Source organism: Nicotiana sylvestris, chromosome 5 (assembly GCF_000393655.2).
Source record: "Nicotiana sylvestris chromosome 5, ASM39365v2, whole genome shotgun sequence".
NCBI classification, from domain to species: domain Eukaryota; kingdom Viridiplantae; phylum Streptophyta; class Magnoliopsida; order Solanales; family Solanaceae; genus Nicotiana; species Nicotiana sylvestris.
This window is the reverse complement of record NC_091061.1, coordinates 77,467,279-77,486,611: the sequence shown is the minus strand read 5'-3', so window position 1 is coordinate 77,486,611 and position 19,333 is coordinate 77,467,279. Positions and strand designations below refer to the sequence as shown.

At 43.5% G+C, this 19,333-nt stretch overlaps 2 protein-coding genes across 2 annotated transcripts; one reads left to right on the top strand and one right to left on the bottom strand.

Moving 5' to 3' along the window:
- The first annotated feature begins 329 nt into the window (after positions 1-329).
- Positions 330-16,178, top strand: LOC138868859 (MAR-binding filament-like protein 1-1). The gene is made up of 10 exons (XM_070146432.1): positions 330-369; positions 452-524; positions 654-780; positions 1,431-1,601; positions 1,710-1,988; positions 12,526-12,627; positions 12,700-12,891; positions 14,009-14,101; positions 14,977-15,465; positions 15,540-16,178. The coding sequence occupies exons 1-10, from the start codon at positions 330-332 to the stop codon at positions 16,176-16,178; spliced, it is 2,205 nt and encodes a 734-aa protein (XP_070002533.1).
- Positions 16,179-18,002: 1,824 nt separating this feature from the next.
- Positions 18,003-18,626, bottom strand: LOC138868858 (uncharacterized). The gene has a single exon (XM_070146431.1). The coding sequence runs from the start codon at positions 18,624-18,626 to the stop codon at positions 18,003-18,005; it is 624 nt and encodes a 207-aa protein (XP_070002532.1).
- Positions 18,627-19,333: the final 707 nt, after the last annotated feature.

Genomic DNA, 19,333 nt, shown 5'->3' with positions numbered 1-19,333 from the left:
GGATGATCAAGCTTGCTCGCCGGGCCAGCAAGGCCCCGTTATCGAGTATAGACGAGGCCTTAGGACCAAGGTTGGATGGACTGATTTGTCTGAATAAGGACTTTGGACCTGATCCCTGCTGAAGATATGCCATTTATTAAGAAATGGAACATGAATTGTGAGTAATATTTTGCCTTGAATGTTCAATCTTGCTGTTTTATTTCTTATCTTCTTCCTCATCGATATTTTTTGGTGTTGTAGTTATGGCCAAGGTGCCGGACGTAGTTCTTGAACTCAAATAATGGATCAAGGGCCTGGTGTCACAAAGACCATACTCCAAGTGTGCTTGGATGGAATTATCAAAGGGTCGATGGGAGGCCCGTAACCATGGTAAGTTTTTTATTCCGATTCAATACTGTTTTATTTTCCCTTTGTACTGTTGTATTCTTATTGGCTTTGTATTTTTTCGTAGGTCTCCCCAAAGATGTTGCCATAAGGCCTCTATCCGGCGATGAGGATGTGCCTCTCAAATCCATTGCTCCGAAGTAGGGTGAAGAAAATAAGATAAGGGTCTCGAGTACCCCGAACTCAGAAAAGAAGAAATCGACGAAAAGGTCACGCAAGCCCACGAGAAGCATCGATGTTCTATCCTCAAACTCAGTCCATTGACTAAGGGATGAGTCCGAAGAGGAAGAAGAGGAAGATATATCCAAGCTGGTGGCCCGAGTGCGGGCAGGTGTCACGGTACAAGAAGTTCTCAAACTGACTGGTGCTGAAGTTGAACAATCCCAACATGAGGAGGTTAGTGAGAGAGCTCCGGCTGAAACTTCAGAGTTAGAAGAAGTTGAGGCCATTCTCCCTCTAAGCTAGGGGGGGTCAAGAGAGAGGTTGGGGGTATTGCTTTTCGAGCATCGGAAAATGCCCCGAGAGACAATCTTGGAGCGATCGACATCAGCGGGTCCCCTCAAATTTCAGATGCCATGATTCATAAGGCCGGTATGTTAGAAAGTCATTCTTACAAAGGGCCTCAGAGGACAACTGATATCCACGACTTCTTGGACGGATTTGATTCCGTATCTTCAGAAGACATCACCGGGTTTAGTAACCTGTTGGTGCCAAGAAAGGTACCATCGTCGGGTGCCACTGGGTCTTTATCAAGACCGAGACTGGTGGATCGATTCCTGGCCCCAAGTGTTAACCCCGACCGCAAGCAGTCAATAACTTTTTCTATCTCGGAGGATGCCCCAGTTTTTTCTAACCCCATGGGGGTTGCTAGCTACCTTAGATGCTTGGTGATCAAGGAATTCTAAGCTATAATGAATGCAATGGGAGTGCCTTGTCTTTTTAATGATGCCCAACACGCCCTGAATCTGGTAATTTCGAGGGTTACTCCATTATTTATTTTAACTTGAATTTGTAAATAATCCTAACATCTTTCTTCATGCTTGTAGGCTTCAGTATTGCATCATGAAGCTTTCCTCCGATACCGGAAGGAATTAACTCACCGCGAGGATGAGGTTCGGGACCTCACTGAGAAAAATGACACCTACAAGCTTCTCAGTGAGAAGCTTCAGGCTGATTTAGTAATGGCTCGGGATAAGCATGCCGAGATGGCCGAGCAGGTATTTTGAGTGCTTCATGATACTGAAGATGAATCAAAGATAGTGACTAACAATCTGATCCTGCATGTCCGGTAAAGGCTTGAAAAGATCGGGGAGCTTCAGGCATAGGTAGATGCAATTCAAGATGAGACTGAGGAGTTCAAGAAAAGTATGGACATCTTAGCCTCGAAAGGGGAAGCTGCCCAAGCACAGTTGGAGTCGGCCGAGATCCAGCTCCGAGCTACAAGAGATAAGGCCTCGGTGCAGGTCAAGAAAATCGAGGAGCTCCAATCCCAATTGGACTTGGCTGTTTCTGATCAGGCAAACTTGGTCAATGAACTCGAGGCGGCCAAATTTGAGGTGGTTGTGACCAATACCAAAACTGATGCTAAAGTGGTCCAATTTAAGGTCGACGTTGAGGCCATCCATGCTTAGGTCAAAAGCATGGTGGATCATGCAAGGTGGCAAGCTCGAAGGGAAGCCCTTGAGGGAGTCTATGCTTAGGGCTTTGATATATTGGCCGAACTCGAGAACGCCAAAGTAGAAGAATCCAGGCTCGGAAGCTGACCTTTCCCAAGGAAGATTTAGAGAGTTTAAGTGAGTCTGAAAGTAGGGAAGATCCCGAGGGCGAAGATGCTGCCTCCAATGAAGAACAGGCCACTTAGGCCTTTATATTTTTTGCTTTCTTTTGCATCTTTTTGAGGCCGTTTCGGCCATTGTAAATTTTTGTATTAAGCCGTTTTGGACTTTGTAAAAGACTTTTGGGTAAATATTCACAAGGCTTTCTCTTCCTTTTTGGCTTTCGAATTTTTTCCTTTTCTTTATTACTTGTATTCACAAAGGTCGGAATGCCTTAGCATAAAATAGCTTAGGTTGTAAGCTCGAACAACCCTGCCATTATACTATTTTCATTTTTGAGTCATCTTTGAGGTTTGGTGTTGCCGGGAACCTTCTCCCAAAGTAAGTAACTCAGACTATAGTTTGTCGAAAGTAGCCTTTAAAACTGGTTAGGAAAATTTCAAAGGCCTATTTTTTGTTACGGTTCTCGGACGTCTCTGAGCCATGTTAATGTGGTCGTAGCCTTTTAATTAGGGCGCAACCCAGTGAGATTATTTCTCGAGTTACCTATGCTTTCCTAAGATAACAGTCCCCGAATGGGTATGGTCGTGGCCTTTAAAATTCTGGGGTTACCTAAGAGGTCTTATGCCCCTGATGATTAATAGTTCGATCTGTTCGAGTTTGTTTTTCGGATGGCAGTCCTCGAGTGTGGGAGTGATCATCCAAAATTTGGTTACAATTGGTCCTTGAGCTCATTTCCTTAAGAGATTGAAAATACAAAATTGGAAATTGGAAATTTTTCTAAGATGTAAGATAGCTGCAAGGAAAGTACTTCTCTTTATTCTTGTGAAAAATAGTTATACATGCGTACATGTTTTATGCCTGGGCTCGAGCAACCTATGTGGGCATGGTTCGTTTGACCATTTGGCCCTTATAAAAAATCTTACCTATCGAGATCCTCTATTACGAAGTAATTTCCTCGCAAAAAGTAGACTCCGAGGTTAATGCCCCCAGTATTTGAGGTTGATTGTAGAGGAACCTTATATACTGTTACTGCTGTCTTCGACATCGATTCGTGATGGGCATTTGATTCTAAGTTAGCACGATCCACTATTGACTCGTTAAAACCTTGCCGAAAAACCCAATTGGGAGAATAAAGGTTCAAGGTAAAAAGAGTACAACACGTGCTTTTAGACCTAAAGACTTCGTGCCGCTCCTTGTCGATCATATGCAAATGTTAGTCCAAAAAATAGAAAGAAATGAAATGGGGTCGTACCATAGCAGTAATATCGTTTAAGGCGAGTTTATGTTCTAATTGTTCGGTAGTTGTCCTATGTTTGTCATCCCGAGCTTATAGGATCCTTTCCCTGTGACCTCGAGAATCTGGTGCAGTCCTTCCCAGTTCGGACCCAATTTTCCTTCGTTCAGATTCCGGGTGCTTAGTGTGACCTTCCTTAGTACTAAATCCCCGACATTGTAATACCTCTCGATCCGTTGCTTTTGGGCGGCCAACCGAACAAGGGCAATTTCACGCCTTTCATCCAATAGCTCCAGGCTCATATTCATGGCCTCGTCATTTGCTTCCTTTGTTGCATATCGAAATCTAATACTCGGTTCCCTAACTTCGACCGGTATTAGAGGTTCGACCCCATAAACCAATAAGAATGGGGTAGCCCCGGTACTGGACTTTGAAGTTATGTGATATGCCCAAAGAACTTCGGGCAGGATCTCTTTCCATTTTCTCTTGGCGTCAGTCAACCTTTTCTTGAGGTTTTGGATTATGGTTTTCTTGGTCAATTTTGCTTGTCCATTCCCATTAGGGTGATAATGTGTCACTAAGATCCTTTTGATCCGAACTGACATATGATGTTGTCCCAAATGAAGTCTATGACTTCCTTTTCTCTGACCTTCTCGTATGTCTGTGCTTCAACCCACTTAGAAAATAGTCAGTCATAAATAAGACAAATTGAGCCTTACCTGGTGCCGATGGAAGAGGGCCGACGATATTCATCCCCCATTTTATGAATGGCCATGGCGATAAGATCGAATGCAACAGCTCCCCACCTTGGTGAATTATCGGAGCATATCTTTGGCACTTGTCACATTTTCGTACGAACTTTTTCACATCCTTTTCCATATTGATCTAGTAATAACCAGCTCTGATCACCTTTTGAACCAATGATTCGGCGCCTGAATGATTACCGCAAGTGCCCTCGTGAACTTCCCTTAGAACGTATTTGGTATCTCCCGGTCCCAGACATATTGCTAGTGGGCCATCGAACATTCTCCTAAATAAGGTTCTATCTTCACACAAGCTGAATTGGGTTGCCTTTATGCACATGGCCCTCGATTCCTTGGGGTCTGAAGGAAGTTTCCCGGTCTTCAAATACTCTATGTATTTATTTCTCCAATCCTAGGTTAAACTTGTGGAGTTTATTTCAGCATGACCTTCCTCTACTACCGACCTTATGATTTGTACGACCGCCCCCAAGTTGAGCTCATCATCTTCGACCGACGACTCTAAGTTTGCATGGGCATCGGCTTCACTATTTTGATCTCGGGGCACGTGCTTCAAAGTACATTCTTTGAAATGATGTAACGTTACTCGTAACTTGTCTAAATACCTTTGCATTTGTTATTCTCTGACCTTGAACGTTCTGTTACTTCGTTTACTACAAGGAGGGAGTCACATTTAGTTTCAATCACCTCCGCCCCAAGCCTTTAGTTAGTTCGAAACCTACAATTATGGCCTTATATTCGGCCTCGTTGTTAGTCAATTTTATAGTTCTAATAGATTGTCTAACTATATTGCTTGTAGGCAGCTTCAGTACGATGCCAAGTCCGGACCCTTTACGTTTGAGGCACCATTTGTAAAGAGGGTCCATATTCCCAAAGACGTTCTCGAGTTTACCAACAACTCTCTTTTGACTTTGGGTATTAGGACCGGCATAAAGTCGGCCGTGAAATTTGCCAAAATTTGAGATTTAATAGTTGTTCGGGGTTGATATTAGATATCGTACCCACTGATTTCTACGGCCCATTTGGCTAATCGTCCTGAGAGTCATTTTTATGCATACATTTCGTAAAGGGTAGGTTGTCACAACATATATAGAGTGACACTGAAAATATGGTTTCAGTTTTCTAGAGGCACTTAGCAAGGCGAGTGCCAATTTTTCTAGGTGAGGGTATCTAGTTTCGGCCTCACCTAAGGTCCTATTGACATGATAAATTGGAAATTGCATAACTTGTTCTTCTCAGACTAGGACTCCACTTACCGCTATTTCCGATACCGCTAGATACAAGTATACTCGTTTGTTTGGCCTTGGTGTGTGAAGCAATAACGGGCTCGATAAATATCGATTAAGTTCTTCTAAAGCCCGTTGGATTTCCGGGGTCCATATAAAGTTGTTGTTTTTCTTCAGCAATGAGAAAAATCGATGACTTTTATTGGAAGACCTCGAGATGAATCGCCCCCAGTGCTGCAATGCACTCGGTTAGCCTTTGTACGACCTTGTCATTATCCACTACCGTGATATCTTCGATAGCTTTGATCTTGCCGGGGTTGATATCGATTCCTAGGTCAGACACCATGAACCCGAGTAATTTACCCGATCCGACTCCGAACGCACACTTTTCTGGGTTTAGCTTCATGCTGTACTTCTTCAATATATTGAAGGTTTCTTGCAAATGCTTTAAATGGTCCTCTGCTCGCAGAGACTTAACTAACATGTCATCAATGTAAATTTCCATGGATTTTCCTATTTGTTCTTCGAACATTCGATTTACTAGTCGTTGGTAAGTGGAACCAACATTTTTAATCCAGATGGCATTATGTTATAGCAGTATGTGCCATATTTAGAGATGAAAGAGGTCTTTTCTTGATCATCCGGGTTCATTCGTATTTGGTTGTACTCGGAGTAGGCATCGAGAAAACTGAGGATCTCATGGCCGGCCGTGGCATCGATCATGTGATCGAAGTTTGGCAAAGGGAATGAGTCTTTGGGGTATGCCTTTGTTTACCTTGAAAATGGTATTTACAATTATATTTGATTTGTGGTTCTAAAAATACGTGATTTATCTTAATACTAGTTGTTAGGTGAATAATGCTAAGTGTAAATGAGCAAGAGATGATAAGCAAACTCATGTGGTCACAAGGTTGAGGGCCTCGAGCTCGGCGATATGGGACCTCGAGGGCAGCCTTTAAAGGCTGATGATGAGCAATAAATGAAGAACAATAAATGAACAATGATGAACAATAAATGAGCAAGAGACGAACAATGAACGAACAAGTAATAAATATGTAGAATAATTGTTGAGCACGTTTAAGCAAGAAAAGCAGGGAATGTTCTATTGTATTCAATGTTGTATATTATTCAACAATGTCCTTTCTTACCAAATGACAAAGGTCCCCTTTATATAGGAGAGGGGAATCCCAACATAGTACATGTCTAATAATAACGAGGAAATGCTATTGGTACATGTGTATAATGACTTAGTACGGATTGGTACTATTCTTACAGACCTGGTCAGCTCTAACCACGTGTATTTGGGAATTTTCCTGCCTTTCCATGACTATCATTAATTGTACTGCTCCGAGGTCGACCATAGTGAGCCTTCGATATGCTCCCTCGAGGGACACACCTCGGGGTCGCACCTCACGCTCTGCTTCGGGCTTCTTCAAGGTTAGGCATGGGGCGGCATAGTAGCCCCAAAGTCGAACTCCCCAATTTTGGTCGTATACAAATAGTCCCCACGTTTCTTAGAATGAAATAATAAGAAACGATCTTGAGTTCTTGCCTCTTCGATACCCCCATTATGACGTCAGCCACATAAGATCATTAAATGGCATGACATAAAAGTTGTACGGGGGTCTTATCAAACACAGTTCTCGAAAAGCCCACGAACCGCTATTGGTCGCCCTTTCAACTCCTCCTAATGACTTATAAATCCTCCAATTCTCTATCTTCCAAACCTTTGCAACATCTTTAGATCTTCAAATCTACGCTAACAGTTTCCTGCCTTTACCCTTCTTCTGTGTTCAATTCTTTGTCAACTTGCTTTGAAACTTTTATTACAACCATGGCAAAAAATTCTAAAACAGTACCTCATAAATGGGAAGCCCCTTCTTCGTCACGCTCGTCTAAGAGCAAAAAAGTAGTGCATCCCAGCGTCAAGGAGTGTGTCCCCGGGACCTTTGATATATCCTTCGATTTTAAAATTATAAGCCTTCTTCGGTACCAGGCCAATATGAGCCCATGTCTCGGTACATTAGTCTAATAACTGATATAAAGAAAATGAAAATAGATTGCCGCTGGGGAAAGGAGGTACAAGTAGAGATCCCTTCTTCGGAAGGGGATATAACTACACATAAACCTGGTTTCCTTAGCGTGTATACATATCCCTTTACCTTGGGTCCTATAAGTTCTTCTTCTCCATCGATAGACCTGGCGATCCTCGATTTTTGTCGAGAATATCGAGTGACGCTTTGTCAGATTTATCCTTCTTTTTGGAGAATCGTCTATTTGCTTGGTCGAGGGGATGTATTTCACCCTCGATCACCTGATTAGATTGTATTGTCCTCGCCTTTATCGAGGGGGCCTAGTCAAACTGCGGCATCGATCTGCCAAAGCATTTTTTGCCAATATTGATAAAGATAAAGGCCGGGGTGGATGAGCCGCTTTGTTTGAGTCAGAGCTTCAGACCTCATCCCTGTCGAGAGGATGCCATTCCCCGAGGAATGGAATATGAGGTGTAAGTGTTATTACACCGAGCATGTATTATCATCTGAATGTCCTCTTGTCTTCTTTCAAACTAACTCCTTTGTTGTTTGAATTGATTTTTCTCTGGTTGCTTAGCCACCGTGTGGTTCCCCGGCGCGGTCAACTACCTCCCGGGCTGGGTTAGACTTTTAGACTCCACCTTTCCATATGTCAAGCTCTTTTGGCATGATCTGGACAAAACTCGATTAGAGGCCAAAAATCATGGTACGCCCTTACCATTATCACTTCCAAATCCCTTATGCATGGATTTCTTGGTGGTATGTTTGATATTTTATGCCAGTGCAGGCGTCGGGGAAGCTGTTTCAATGAGGCCGCCTCCTCCTGGCGATAAGGAGACCTAAAGGCCCGCCAAAGATAGAAAGAGAAAGAAGGAGATGCGGCGGAGTCTACGAAACCAAAGAGAGCCAAGGCTCGAAAACCCACGGCTGATGCAACAGTCCTAACTTTGGCAGCTACTGAGAGTCTTCGTGCTGAAGAAGAAGATGATAATGGTTTCCCACTGATATAGCAAGACAAAGCACCGATGCTTTAAAAGTTTTCGGGCAGAAGACTGCGAGTTAGAGGTGGCCGATGCGGTCCCACCTAGTATTGAGAAGACCCTCGAGGAGGGTTCGGATGTAGTCCCCGATCTGACCTTTGAACATGATACAACTTGTGCTGATTGTAAGCACGTGATTTTTGCTTCCTGGACAATCGCTCCAAAAGAAAACAAAAATAGTGACAAATGACTCCGCTGTACAATTTTTCAATTTTTTCTTTTTTCGTGGCATGTGTTGTTAGTCATTTGTGGTTCGGTCCATGTTGCATTTGATCTTATCAATCAAAATAGAACTTATGTCTATCATGGTAATCAAACCGTAATTCGGTCGTTGAAAGAAAATTCGAAATATACATATATGCATCGTTCGTTCTAGGTTGTGATTTAACTTACTTAAATATTTTTGTGATAATTGTGTTAAAATGTTACATTGTTGTTTGTTTTAATTTCATTGTTTTATTATTATTATTTCATTTTTTGTTTAAAAATAGAAAACAAAAGAAAAGAGTGAATGAAAATCAGTTTGGGCCCAAGAAATAAAACAAAAATAGGCCCAAACCAGCACACAAGTTCGGTCCAAACCAGGCCTGCCCAGGCACCTCCCAAAACGACGCCGCATCAGGCGTCTGATCTGAGCCGTTCAACCACACTAATCCAACGGTCCACCTCAGCACCCGTAACCCGACCTATTTAGTCGGTCCAACCCAACCCATCACTTAAACTCAAACGACCCCGTTTTAATACCAAACGACCTCGTCTCACCCCTCATCATCAGATCCAAGCCGTTGAGATCATCTGATCCAACGGCTCAAATCTAAACCCCTAGACCATATATAAGCTTTCTATCACACCCCACGCCCCCTATCCGAACCCCCCTTCACTCATCTCCTTCCCCAAAGCCTGAAACACCCCACCCAAACCCTAGCAGCCGCCCTGATTCCCCTTTCACCAGAACCCGGCAGCATGAACACCCTAGGACCACCTCACTCTCCTGAACATGGATCTGTTACCCCCTAGCCTCGAATCACCTTCCTTCGTCTCGAATCTTCATTTGAAGATTCGAGTCGAACTCTGACCAATACCAAACCCCACCATCTTCATACCAGACACTCCCTTGACCCCCCTCGTGACCAAACCAGGCTTGGTTTGGTCCGAATCTACCCACAACTCTTAGAATCTCAAATCTGAGAATACAAAACCTAGAACATGAATAGCCTTGGAAATCGGTCAGTCTTAACAAGGTTTGAGGTCTAATAGACCTTAATCAAGGTGTTCTCATGTGAGAACACCCTGATTAAAGTTTGTTCGGCCTCAAGGGGTCAAAATTGAGTCAGATTTGGTTCAATTTGGTTTGGACATTTTCCGGTAAGTTTTTCTTGTCCTTTTTGTTTTATTCAACTGCTAATTAAGTTGTCAGCATGTTTCGTTGTGTTTGTTTGTTATTTGTTGTTATTTTTCATCCGGATTTCTTCCATCTCTGTCAAAAAAACCTTTTATTTGGTCAGTTGATTTTCTGTGTGTTCTGAATGTATTCTGTGGTATACATGATCGTCAATTAGATTAGTCGTCAAATGAGTTAATTCATATAGGTTCCCAGTGATTGAACAAAGTTGTCTGAAGTCATTCGGGACTCTGTACGTGTTGTTTATATGAACGATTGATTGTTATGTGTTACGATTAATATAGTCGAGTCGATGTATGTCGTCAATTAGTTTCAGTCATTAATGGTAACAACTTGATTCGTGTTGTTTATTTCTGCTGTGATCGCATTTGAATCCCATTAGGAACTGAATTGTATTGCCTATTGGTTTTGTTCAATTTGAATTAAAGAACATCTAGGGGGTAGGTTATAATGGCGGTTCAGACTTTGAGCTTAAACGGATGCCATGTTCACTTAGTTCAGATTGTGGGCAGCATGCGTATGGTCAGCTGTTTTGGATTAAAATAGTCTGACAGCACATGCTGTCAGATTATATTCTTGCTGCCCATGGCCTGTTTTAGTTTAATAAATATTAAAAGGGGGCTGTCAGGGATCTCATGGGAGTTTGTTTATTTAAAATAACTGAGTGAAAAAACAACGGGGAGGGGGAATTTTGAGTTGTCACACAGCCTGTAAAGTGCTGAATTTAGGCTATAAAAGAGGCAAACCTTCCATTTAGAAAGGGATTATTTTTTTTGGAGCCTAAGAGAGAAGGTTTTCTTAAAAGAAAAACTGAAAGAAAGACACATAAATTCAGAGGATATTGTAACCAAATATTGTCTGTAAACTGCATAAGAATTCACATTGGTCAAGCTGTCTTGGCCAAGTTCTGTTGTTTGCCCTGATTGAGCTGCTTGTGATTGTTGAACTGCTGGTGTTGCTGCATTGAATACTCTGTTATTTCTGTTGGTTCATTACTCTGGTTCTGGAATTGTTTGTTTGTTGCTCGACTGCTCTTGATTTTCATCATTGTTGGCTGGTTGTTGTTGCTGTGTTGTTGCTGTGTATCTGTTGTTGCTGTGTTTGTTGCATACGACTCAGCTGATCATTCCCTTCTTCCTTTGCTTTCCTTACCAGGTACACAATTACACTATCAATGTAACTCGAAAGTTTGAGCAATGAGTGTAAAAGAGAAGATCTGCAGATGTTTCTTTTTATGTACATGGACTGTTGTGTTAAATGTCATGTAGTGTCTAATAGCTCACATTTTTGTTTGGGATACTGAAGGTAGCTTACAAGCCTAGTTGATGTCAATGTAGGGGATTGAATGATAGTTGTATATGAATGCTGTTAGGTAAAGGTATTCCCAATGCAGTAGGTTGTATCTTGGATTTAGTTTAATTGTGTAGTATAATTCTTTAATGTATGCTAAGCATGAAAACGGTACACTACTAGTTAAGTTCTTTCTCTTCCGATAAAATTGCCTCATCTAACTGATAAACCATGCTTTAGAACAAAGAAAATAAGGCTTGCAATCTCAACCTCATGAAGGTTGAGCCTAGGTCAAAATAGACCAAGCAGGCCCGCATAAAAAATAGTGGCCCAGGCCCAACCGCTACTGCTTGGTTTGGGGTTTGGGCCCTTAATATTCGTTTGGCTGATTGTGTACGTGGTCGTGCTTCTAATTTTGCGCAAGCACTCGGAATTCTGTTATAGATAACTTACAAGCATGTAATTAACTAGGGCTGTCTCTGTTTTCAATTAGTAGAGACAAACGCGACAAGAAACGTAGTTGCTATAGGATATCCTTTTAAAATAAGGACGAGATGAGCCTCGACAAATAAAAACGCACAAGCTGCGGGGCCCTCGTTAAATGTATATATCGAAGCATTCAGTTTCCAAGGCGGGTCGTTTAGCAAATCTCACGACCCTCCCGGAATAATAACGCGATAGCCTCTTTAAGCACGTATTTAATAATTTTACCTTCTTAAATTCGGGTGCGCATTTATGTGACCCAAATCCAAATCTCAATCGAGTCGAGATATATCGATAACCATGGGTACATTGATGTAACGTGGTTCGAGATATGTTTTCACGACGTTGCAATTCTCGTAAAAATAATAATAATGACAAAAGCGGTTAAAAGTTAAATTTTGCACACAGGTTCAACATGTATTAAATCAGATAATCAAGCCAAATATAACAGTTGCACGACCGTGCTAGAACCACGGAACTCGGGAATGCCTAACACCTTCTCCCGGGTTAACAGAATTCCTTATCCAGATTTCTGGTACGCAGACTGTAATATGAAGTCATTCTTTTCCTCGATTCGGGATTAAAATTGGTGACTCGGGACACCCTAAATCTCCCAAGTGGCGACTCTGAAATAAATAAACAAATCCCGTTTCGATTGTCCTTTAATTGGAAAAAACTCCCCTGCGCCCTCTCGGGTGCGGAAAAAGGAGGTGTGACACTGATGATCCCTTGGTTGGATCAGTCAGAGGATCTCGCTTTGAGGCCCTTTAAGGGCGAGAGGAAGCCTTAATAGAGGTTGATATCATAGGCGGTCTTCAATCGAGCCCGTCGTTTTCCCCAGGGAAAATACGAAATGCTTAGAGTAGGGAGATTCCCAATGTGGGGACATCCCAGGGAGTGGATAATATTTTTGGAGATTGTTTTGCCGGTGTTGAAGAGGGCGTAGATCTCGATCCTCCAGTCGTTCTCGAGGAGGCTGCGAAACTCCAAAAAAAGGTAATTTTGACATAACTTTTGCGCCTTGAGTTTTGATCTTTGTTTTTTTAACTTCCTTCCTTCGTACTATAGGTCATGATGCTATATGACCAGTACTTCTCCAAGTTGAGAGCTGAACTGACTCATAATGAGGAAGAGTTCGAGATGTTTGCCACAGAGTCAAAAGAACTAAAAACTCTATATGCCCGAAGGGAGAAGGAGCTGAACAGCCTTCAAGCGAGCTCAGAGAAAGTGCTCCAAGAGCGGGCCAACTTCATTGTGCAGGTAGTTCGATATTCATGAGCTTGCTTTTTATTTCCATAACTTGGTGTTTGCTATCATGACTCGACATTCATAGATTGAGAGAAAGGATGCCTTAGCGGAGTAGCTTCATAAAGAAATTAAGGCCAAAGATACCAAGATCCTTGAGCTAAAGCGATGCAAGGATAGCATGGCCCTAGAAAGGGATACTCTCCGAGGGGAGCTGGCCTCGACCCAGGGTCTTCTTCACAGTGCTAAGGAGAAGGCTCACAAATTCTAGGTGTTTTATGCTGAGTCGGCTGCCGCATTATCCATGGCTAGGTTCGAAACCAATGCACTCTTATCCTCGTATCGGGATGATGCTGCTACAGCAAATGCTTGAGCCAGGGATATATCTGAGGAGGCCAAGCTCAAACTGGCTCGCTCTCTTGCACATGCTCGGTTGAAAGGCCTTCGAGGAAGCGCATGCCAAGGGTTTTGATCTCTCCACCGAGATCGAAGAAGCGAGGGACTTGGAAGAGGAGTCAGCTGCTCCGACTACTTCAGACGAGGCTCTGCGAGTGGCTCGGGGAGTGGTGAAGACGAAGACTAAGGCACCTTTGCTCTTTTTGCTTCTTCTTCTTTTGTACATGGACTCCGCGTGGGAGTTTTGTAAATGCATCTTTGTAAATATATTTTTTTCCAAGTTTTGCCTTTCAGTGTTCATGCCGAAGTCAAGCTTCGAACTTAATATTAACTTCTTCGAGCTCGGTCTCGGAGCAACAGAGACCCTCTAGATTGGGTTGTTCTGGTTTTGATTGCATACCTTCCCTAGGTCGGGTTTGTAAGGACTTGATTTGACCCTCGATGTCTCGAACATGGGGTGGCAACATTATTCCTGTGACATGATAGTGAAATGACCGAAATGGCCCCGTCGATACATTTCCCAAAAAGTCATAATTGTATCGTGAGAGCTGATTGGGTATCAAAGTTAATAAATAGTCACTACTCTTCTTATATATACTTGCTTTCCCTGTTTTGAAGGCTCTGCCGCTTTGTGCAACTACCTTTCTCTGTAGAGTTCCTTTTTTTCACTAGTTCTAGTGCCATATCAGATCAAAGCTTTCGCTTGAGTTTTCATCTTCCCTTTCTTGTGTTGAAGGAGCTATGGCTACCATGCCCAAATCTTCTCACCAAGAAGAGGGAAGTCCTACCTTTGCTTCCCACCCGGCCGGTGGTACAGCGTCGGCGTTTGGTGAGCTAACTTCGAACTGTTTCATCTTGAAGAGAGATTTTATGATGGAGAAACCTCTTGACGTTCCGGGCCATCGAGAGCATGCATCGAGGTTCACTCGATTAATAGAGGAGAGACACATCAAGGCTATGAGGAGAGACTGCGGATGAGGAGAAAAGGTGAGGTTGCAGGTACCCTCCCGGGAAGAGGATATCATGGCCCACATAGAGGGGTTTCTGAATGTGTACACGTACCCGTTAACGTTGGGTCCTCTTGACCTACTCATGCTCGAATTCTGTCAAAAACATCGAGTTACTTTGGCTCAGATCCATTCGCCTTTCTGGCGTATTGTGCTGATGATGAGATTTTTTGCTGAAAAGGCCGAGCTCGAGTTCACTCTTAGACATCTCCTCAGATTGTATTGGCCTTTACATCATCGAGGTCTAATTACACTATGACCTCGATCCACCAGGCCCTTTATCTCCAGTGATGAGGAGGACATGGATCGAGGATGGATGAGTCAGTTAGTTCGAGTGAGGACTATTGATATTATTCCTGTGGAGTTCTTGCCATTTCCCGAGAAATGGAATTTCAAGCATAAGTGATACGTTATATTCTATTATTTTTGTTCTCGGTGGATCCAGACTCCGTAAAGTCATTTTCTTTCCCTTTCCACAGCAATTCCGTGGATGCCAAATGAGGTCCCCGATCTTGCGGGCTAGGCCCGCAAACTGGCGGCCTCTTCGACTTATGATGAGCGCAATTGGCAAGATTTGTCGAAGGGAAAATGGGAGGCTAGGAACCATGGTATGTGCTTTGTAGTCCCTTTCTTGAGGAGTATTTTCCCTTTCTTTTGCACTAATTTCTTTGTTGTAAGCATTGGTAAATTTTTTGAGGTGAGACTGTCCCCTTTCGATGAGGAGGAAGGACCTTCGATTTTTGAGGCAAGGAAGGATAATAAAAGGAAAAGGTCCTCGAAGAACGAGGATTCACATAACGAAGCAGGATCTGCCCGGGGGAGCGAGAAGGATGTTGCCGCTGATAAAGACCTTATTTTTATCGGTCGTTCTATGGAAATTAATGCACCCGGAGAGGATGACTCTATATTGATAGCTCGAACCAGGAGGTCTCCCGAGACTGTTGAGCCTGCTGGTCCCGAGGCCCCTAGTCTCGAGGGAGAGATTCCACAAGCGAGGAAAGGTGAATGTCCTTCATCAACTGATTTGGCGGCTAGTTTTCGGACGTCGGGAAGCGCTCCGAGGGGAATAGGCTTCGACGTATATACGCCCAATCAGAGCGCCTCGGGTGGCTCTATCAGGGCTGATGAGACCGAGCAGGTAGATACGAAGTCGACCTTCGAGGAAGCTCAGCGGCTCTGCTCTATGGTGAGTTTTGAAGTTATTATAACTTTTCCAGCTTCATACTCTCTCCTTTTTAACTGGAATTTTCTTTCCCGTAGGCCTTCAATAAGCTCAAGTCTGAGCTACTTCGTTGTGGTGCTAAGTTGCGTAAGGCTTTGAATGGGGAGAAATCCCTCAGGCTTGTTTATGATAAGAAGACAAGAGAGCTGATACATCTTCGATCGGAGTTGGACCAAAGTCGTGATTATGAAGGCAACCTCGAGAAACAGGTAACTTCTATTTTGGGGGAATGCAGGCTTTTTCTCCCATCTTTGGAAACTAACATTTTAGTATCCCTATTGCAAAGAAAGACAGAGACGCTAGAGCGCCTTCGAGGCGAATCCCACCAGGTCAATTCTGAATGCAACGATGTGAAGGCACAAATAGATGTTCATGTCACAGCCAAAAGGAATGCTTTGGCTAAGGCCTCCACCCTCGAGATACAGTTTCGTAATGCTCGAGAAGGTGACTCAGTCAAGACGAGTAGAATTGCTAAGCTTGAAATAGATCTTTTAAAGATGAAGGCCGAAGTCGTGAACGCTCGAGCCGAAGCCGAGAAGGTCCGAGCAAAGGCCGATAAAAAGGTGGCCATCTATCTGAAAGATAAGGCTGAAGCTCGTACGAAGTTGAGGGGGGCTTCTGATGAGAGAGGAGAAGCAATGAATATGCCCGATGCAAATCCCGGAGGGAAACTCTGAAGGAGATTCATGGTAAGGGCTTCGATCTCTCGGAAGAGATAGGGCAGGTTAAGGCGGATGAGTTCGACGCCAAGTTCCTCGTCTCCGATGCTGAAGATAACGAGGAGGGGGCCGATGAGGGAGCTGGCCCTGATGGAGTCGATGGTGACATAGTCCCCGAGGGGGAAAGGCTAAGTTCCCGAGGACAGACTAGGTTTTTCGTTCTTGTTCTTTGTATAGGGCTCCCTGCGGGAGTGTTGTAAATGTATCTTTGCACCATTATTCATAATAATAAAAAGGAAACCTTTGGTTTTCCCTTTATATGAATTCCACTTGCTTCTGTCTTTGTTTATGTTTTGAGCGTTGATGCTTGTCGATAATTAGTCCTATATGTTGGACTTTTAAGATAGGAACCCTTAGGTTATGCTTGATGAGTAATTGATAATAGTTGACCGTTCAGGGCTCGGTCCTCGAATCAAGTTTTGACTCAAGCTCATTGACCCTTAGGTTTTCAACATATTGGCCCTTAGGCTCTTACATATTGACCTTAGGCTCTTTAGGCTGGCCGTTAGGCTCTTACTCATTGGCCCTTAGGCTCTCTTAGATTGGGTCGATGCGACCTCTAATATGGCTATAGTTTTCCTCGTTTTGGCTGAAGACTTTGCAAGTTTTGATTATGCTTTGGCATGTTTTGTGTTCGTTTGACTCTTCGACGACTCAAATAAGAACCTTGATTATGAGTCGATATGTGACAATAGTTGAGTACCTCGGGAGGTTCTCTTGAAGGCTGATTTTTTGAAGCCTTTTTGTTGAAGGCTGGTTGTCTCGAAGCCTTGTTATTATTTGGAGCTGATATGATCGAAGCTCCTTTGCTTATGCCAGGGGTAGCCTAATTAACCGGTTATTTTTGAAGTATTTGAAGGCCTTTAATATTATGGCGGCGGTCAGACATCTCTGAGCCGCGTTAGTTTGGTCGGAGCCCTTTGATATGACCGTAGTCGATAGTCCCGGGGTGAGATGACCTCGACATTTATATCAAGGGTATGCCTTTTTAGGGGTCTTACAAGTTCGATATATAGCCTTGTTTTGGCATGCCTTGTTGAGGTCTTACAGATTTGGGGTTGCCTTACTGAGGGCTTACGAGCTCGAAGTTGCCTGATCGAGGTCTTACAAATTTGAGTTTTCAATGGCTCGATGTGCTGACTGTCGGCGACAGTCCCCGAGTGTTCGTGAGTTTTTTGGCCCTCGAGCCGTCTTGTGGGAAAGTAGTGAATTTCTTTGAGGCACAAAGTGTTTTGATAAGTAAAGGGGATTTCTCAATTATTTGATATATGCATACATGTTTTTTGCCTTTGGAGGCTCGATTATTCTATATGGACACTGTTCATTTGACCGTTTGGCCCAATACAACATTCTCCTATTGAAGCCCTCCTAGGCATAGTTCGGTTTCTTCCAAGGGGTGGCCTCTTGGGTGATGCCGCCCAGTATTTGAGGTTGATCGAAGAGAAGCCTTGAATACTTGATGAGTTCTGCTTAGGTAGCATATGGATGTTTCCTTGTTAAAAACCTCGCCGGTAAAACCCATTTGGGATAAAATCTGGTCTAAGGGAAAAAGAGCGCAACACATGTTTTAAAACCCAAGGTCTTTGAGATGGAGGGCGCTTCGATTCCTTTCAATCGAACACCTGCAGTAAGTTAGTATAAAACATAAATGAAAAGGAAGAAGATCGTACCTTAGCATTGATAGCGTTAGAGCCTTGATCCATTTTAATTGTTTGCTCTGATTACGCGGCACGATCTTTTATTCACTCATTCGGGTGGAGTCGAGAATGTAGGTTGTGGTTGCTATTTGGCCGTTTGCTTGTCTTTTGGCTTCTTTGATGTTAAGGGCATTGATGCCGATGCTGCGTTGTGCACCGCGAACATCTCTCTTGCTGCTTGTTGCTCCCCGTACACTGCTTTTACTCCATCCTTGGTTGGAAACTTCATCATTTGATGAAGCGTTGATGGCACTGCGCTCATACTGTGTATCCACGGCCTTCCAAGTAAGGCATTGTACCTCATGTCACCTTCGATGACATGAAACTTGGTATCTTGGAATGTACCACCCATGTCGACCAGAAGGATGACCTCTTCTTTCGTTGTCTCGCTCGCCATGTTGAATCCATTGAGGACTCGAGAGGCGGGTACAATCTGATCGAACAGTCCGATCTGCTCCACCACCCTCGACTTGATTATGTTGGCCGAGCTACCTGGATCCACGAGCACACATTTAATTTGAAACTTATCCAAAAGAAAAGAAATTACAAGTGTGTCATTATGAGGCTGAGACAAGGTCCCAATGTCCTCTTCGCTGAATGTGAGAGCATCCTTTAGTATGTAACTTCGAGTTCGATTTTCCCTGGTGATGGATATTTTTGTTCGCTTGACAACGGGTCCTTGTGGGGCGTTGACCCCTCCAATGATCATGTGGATGACGTGTTGTGGTTCTTTTGGTTCGTTTGTCCTGTTCGCCTCTCTTTTCCGAAATTGGTTTTTGGCTCGATCGTTGAGGAACTTTCGAAGGTGCCCTTCGTTGATCAGTTGGGCTACCTCTTCTCGAAGTTGTCTACAATCTTCGGTCCTATGACCGTGGGTGACGTGATATTTGCATGCCAAGTTAGGGTTCCTCTATGAAGGGTTTGACAATATGGGTTTTGGCCACCTGGTATCTTTGATTTTACCTATGGCCAATACGATGTCCGAGGCATCGATGTTGAAGTTATACTCGGATAGCCGAGGTGCCTCTACTAGCCTAGTGTGCCTATTGAACCCGATTTTACTCATGAGTCCCCGGGAGCTTTGACCTCGATCTGTCCTTTGATCGCCTCGAGGTATATTATGCCTTGGGGCGTTTCTTCGATCTTCTACATATGACTGGTATTTTCCTTGTTTGGCATCGACTCCCTTTCTGTAAACCTTTGTTCCTTCGTTAAGAGCCTGCTAGGATATACTGAGCCCAATGAGGCTCCTCATTAGTTGTCTTCGACCCTGATCTTCAATTGATACCTGTTTTGCATATCCGCCCAGGTTGCGGTGGGATATTCGATCAAATTTTGTTTTAGCTCCTTCGAGGCTACCGAGCTTCGTTCGTTCAAACCTTAAGTGAAGGCTTGTACTGCCCAGTCATCATAAAT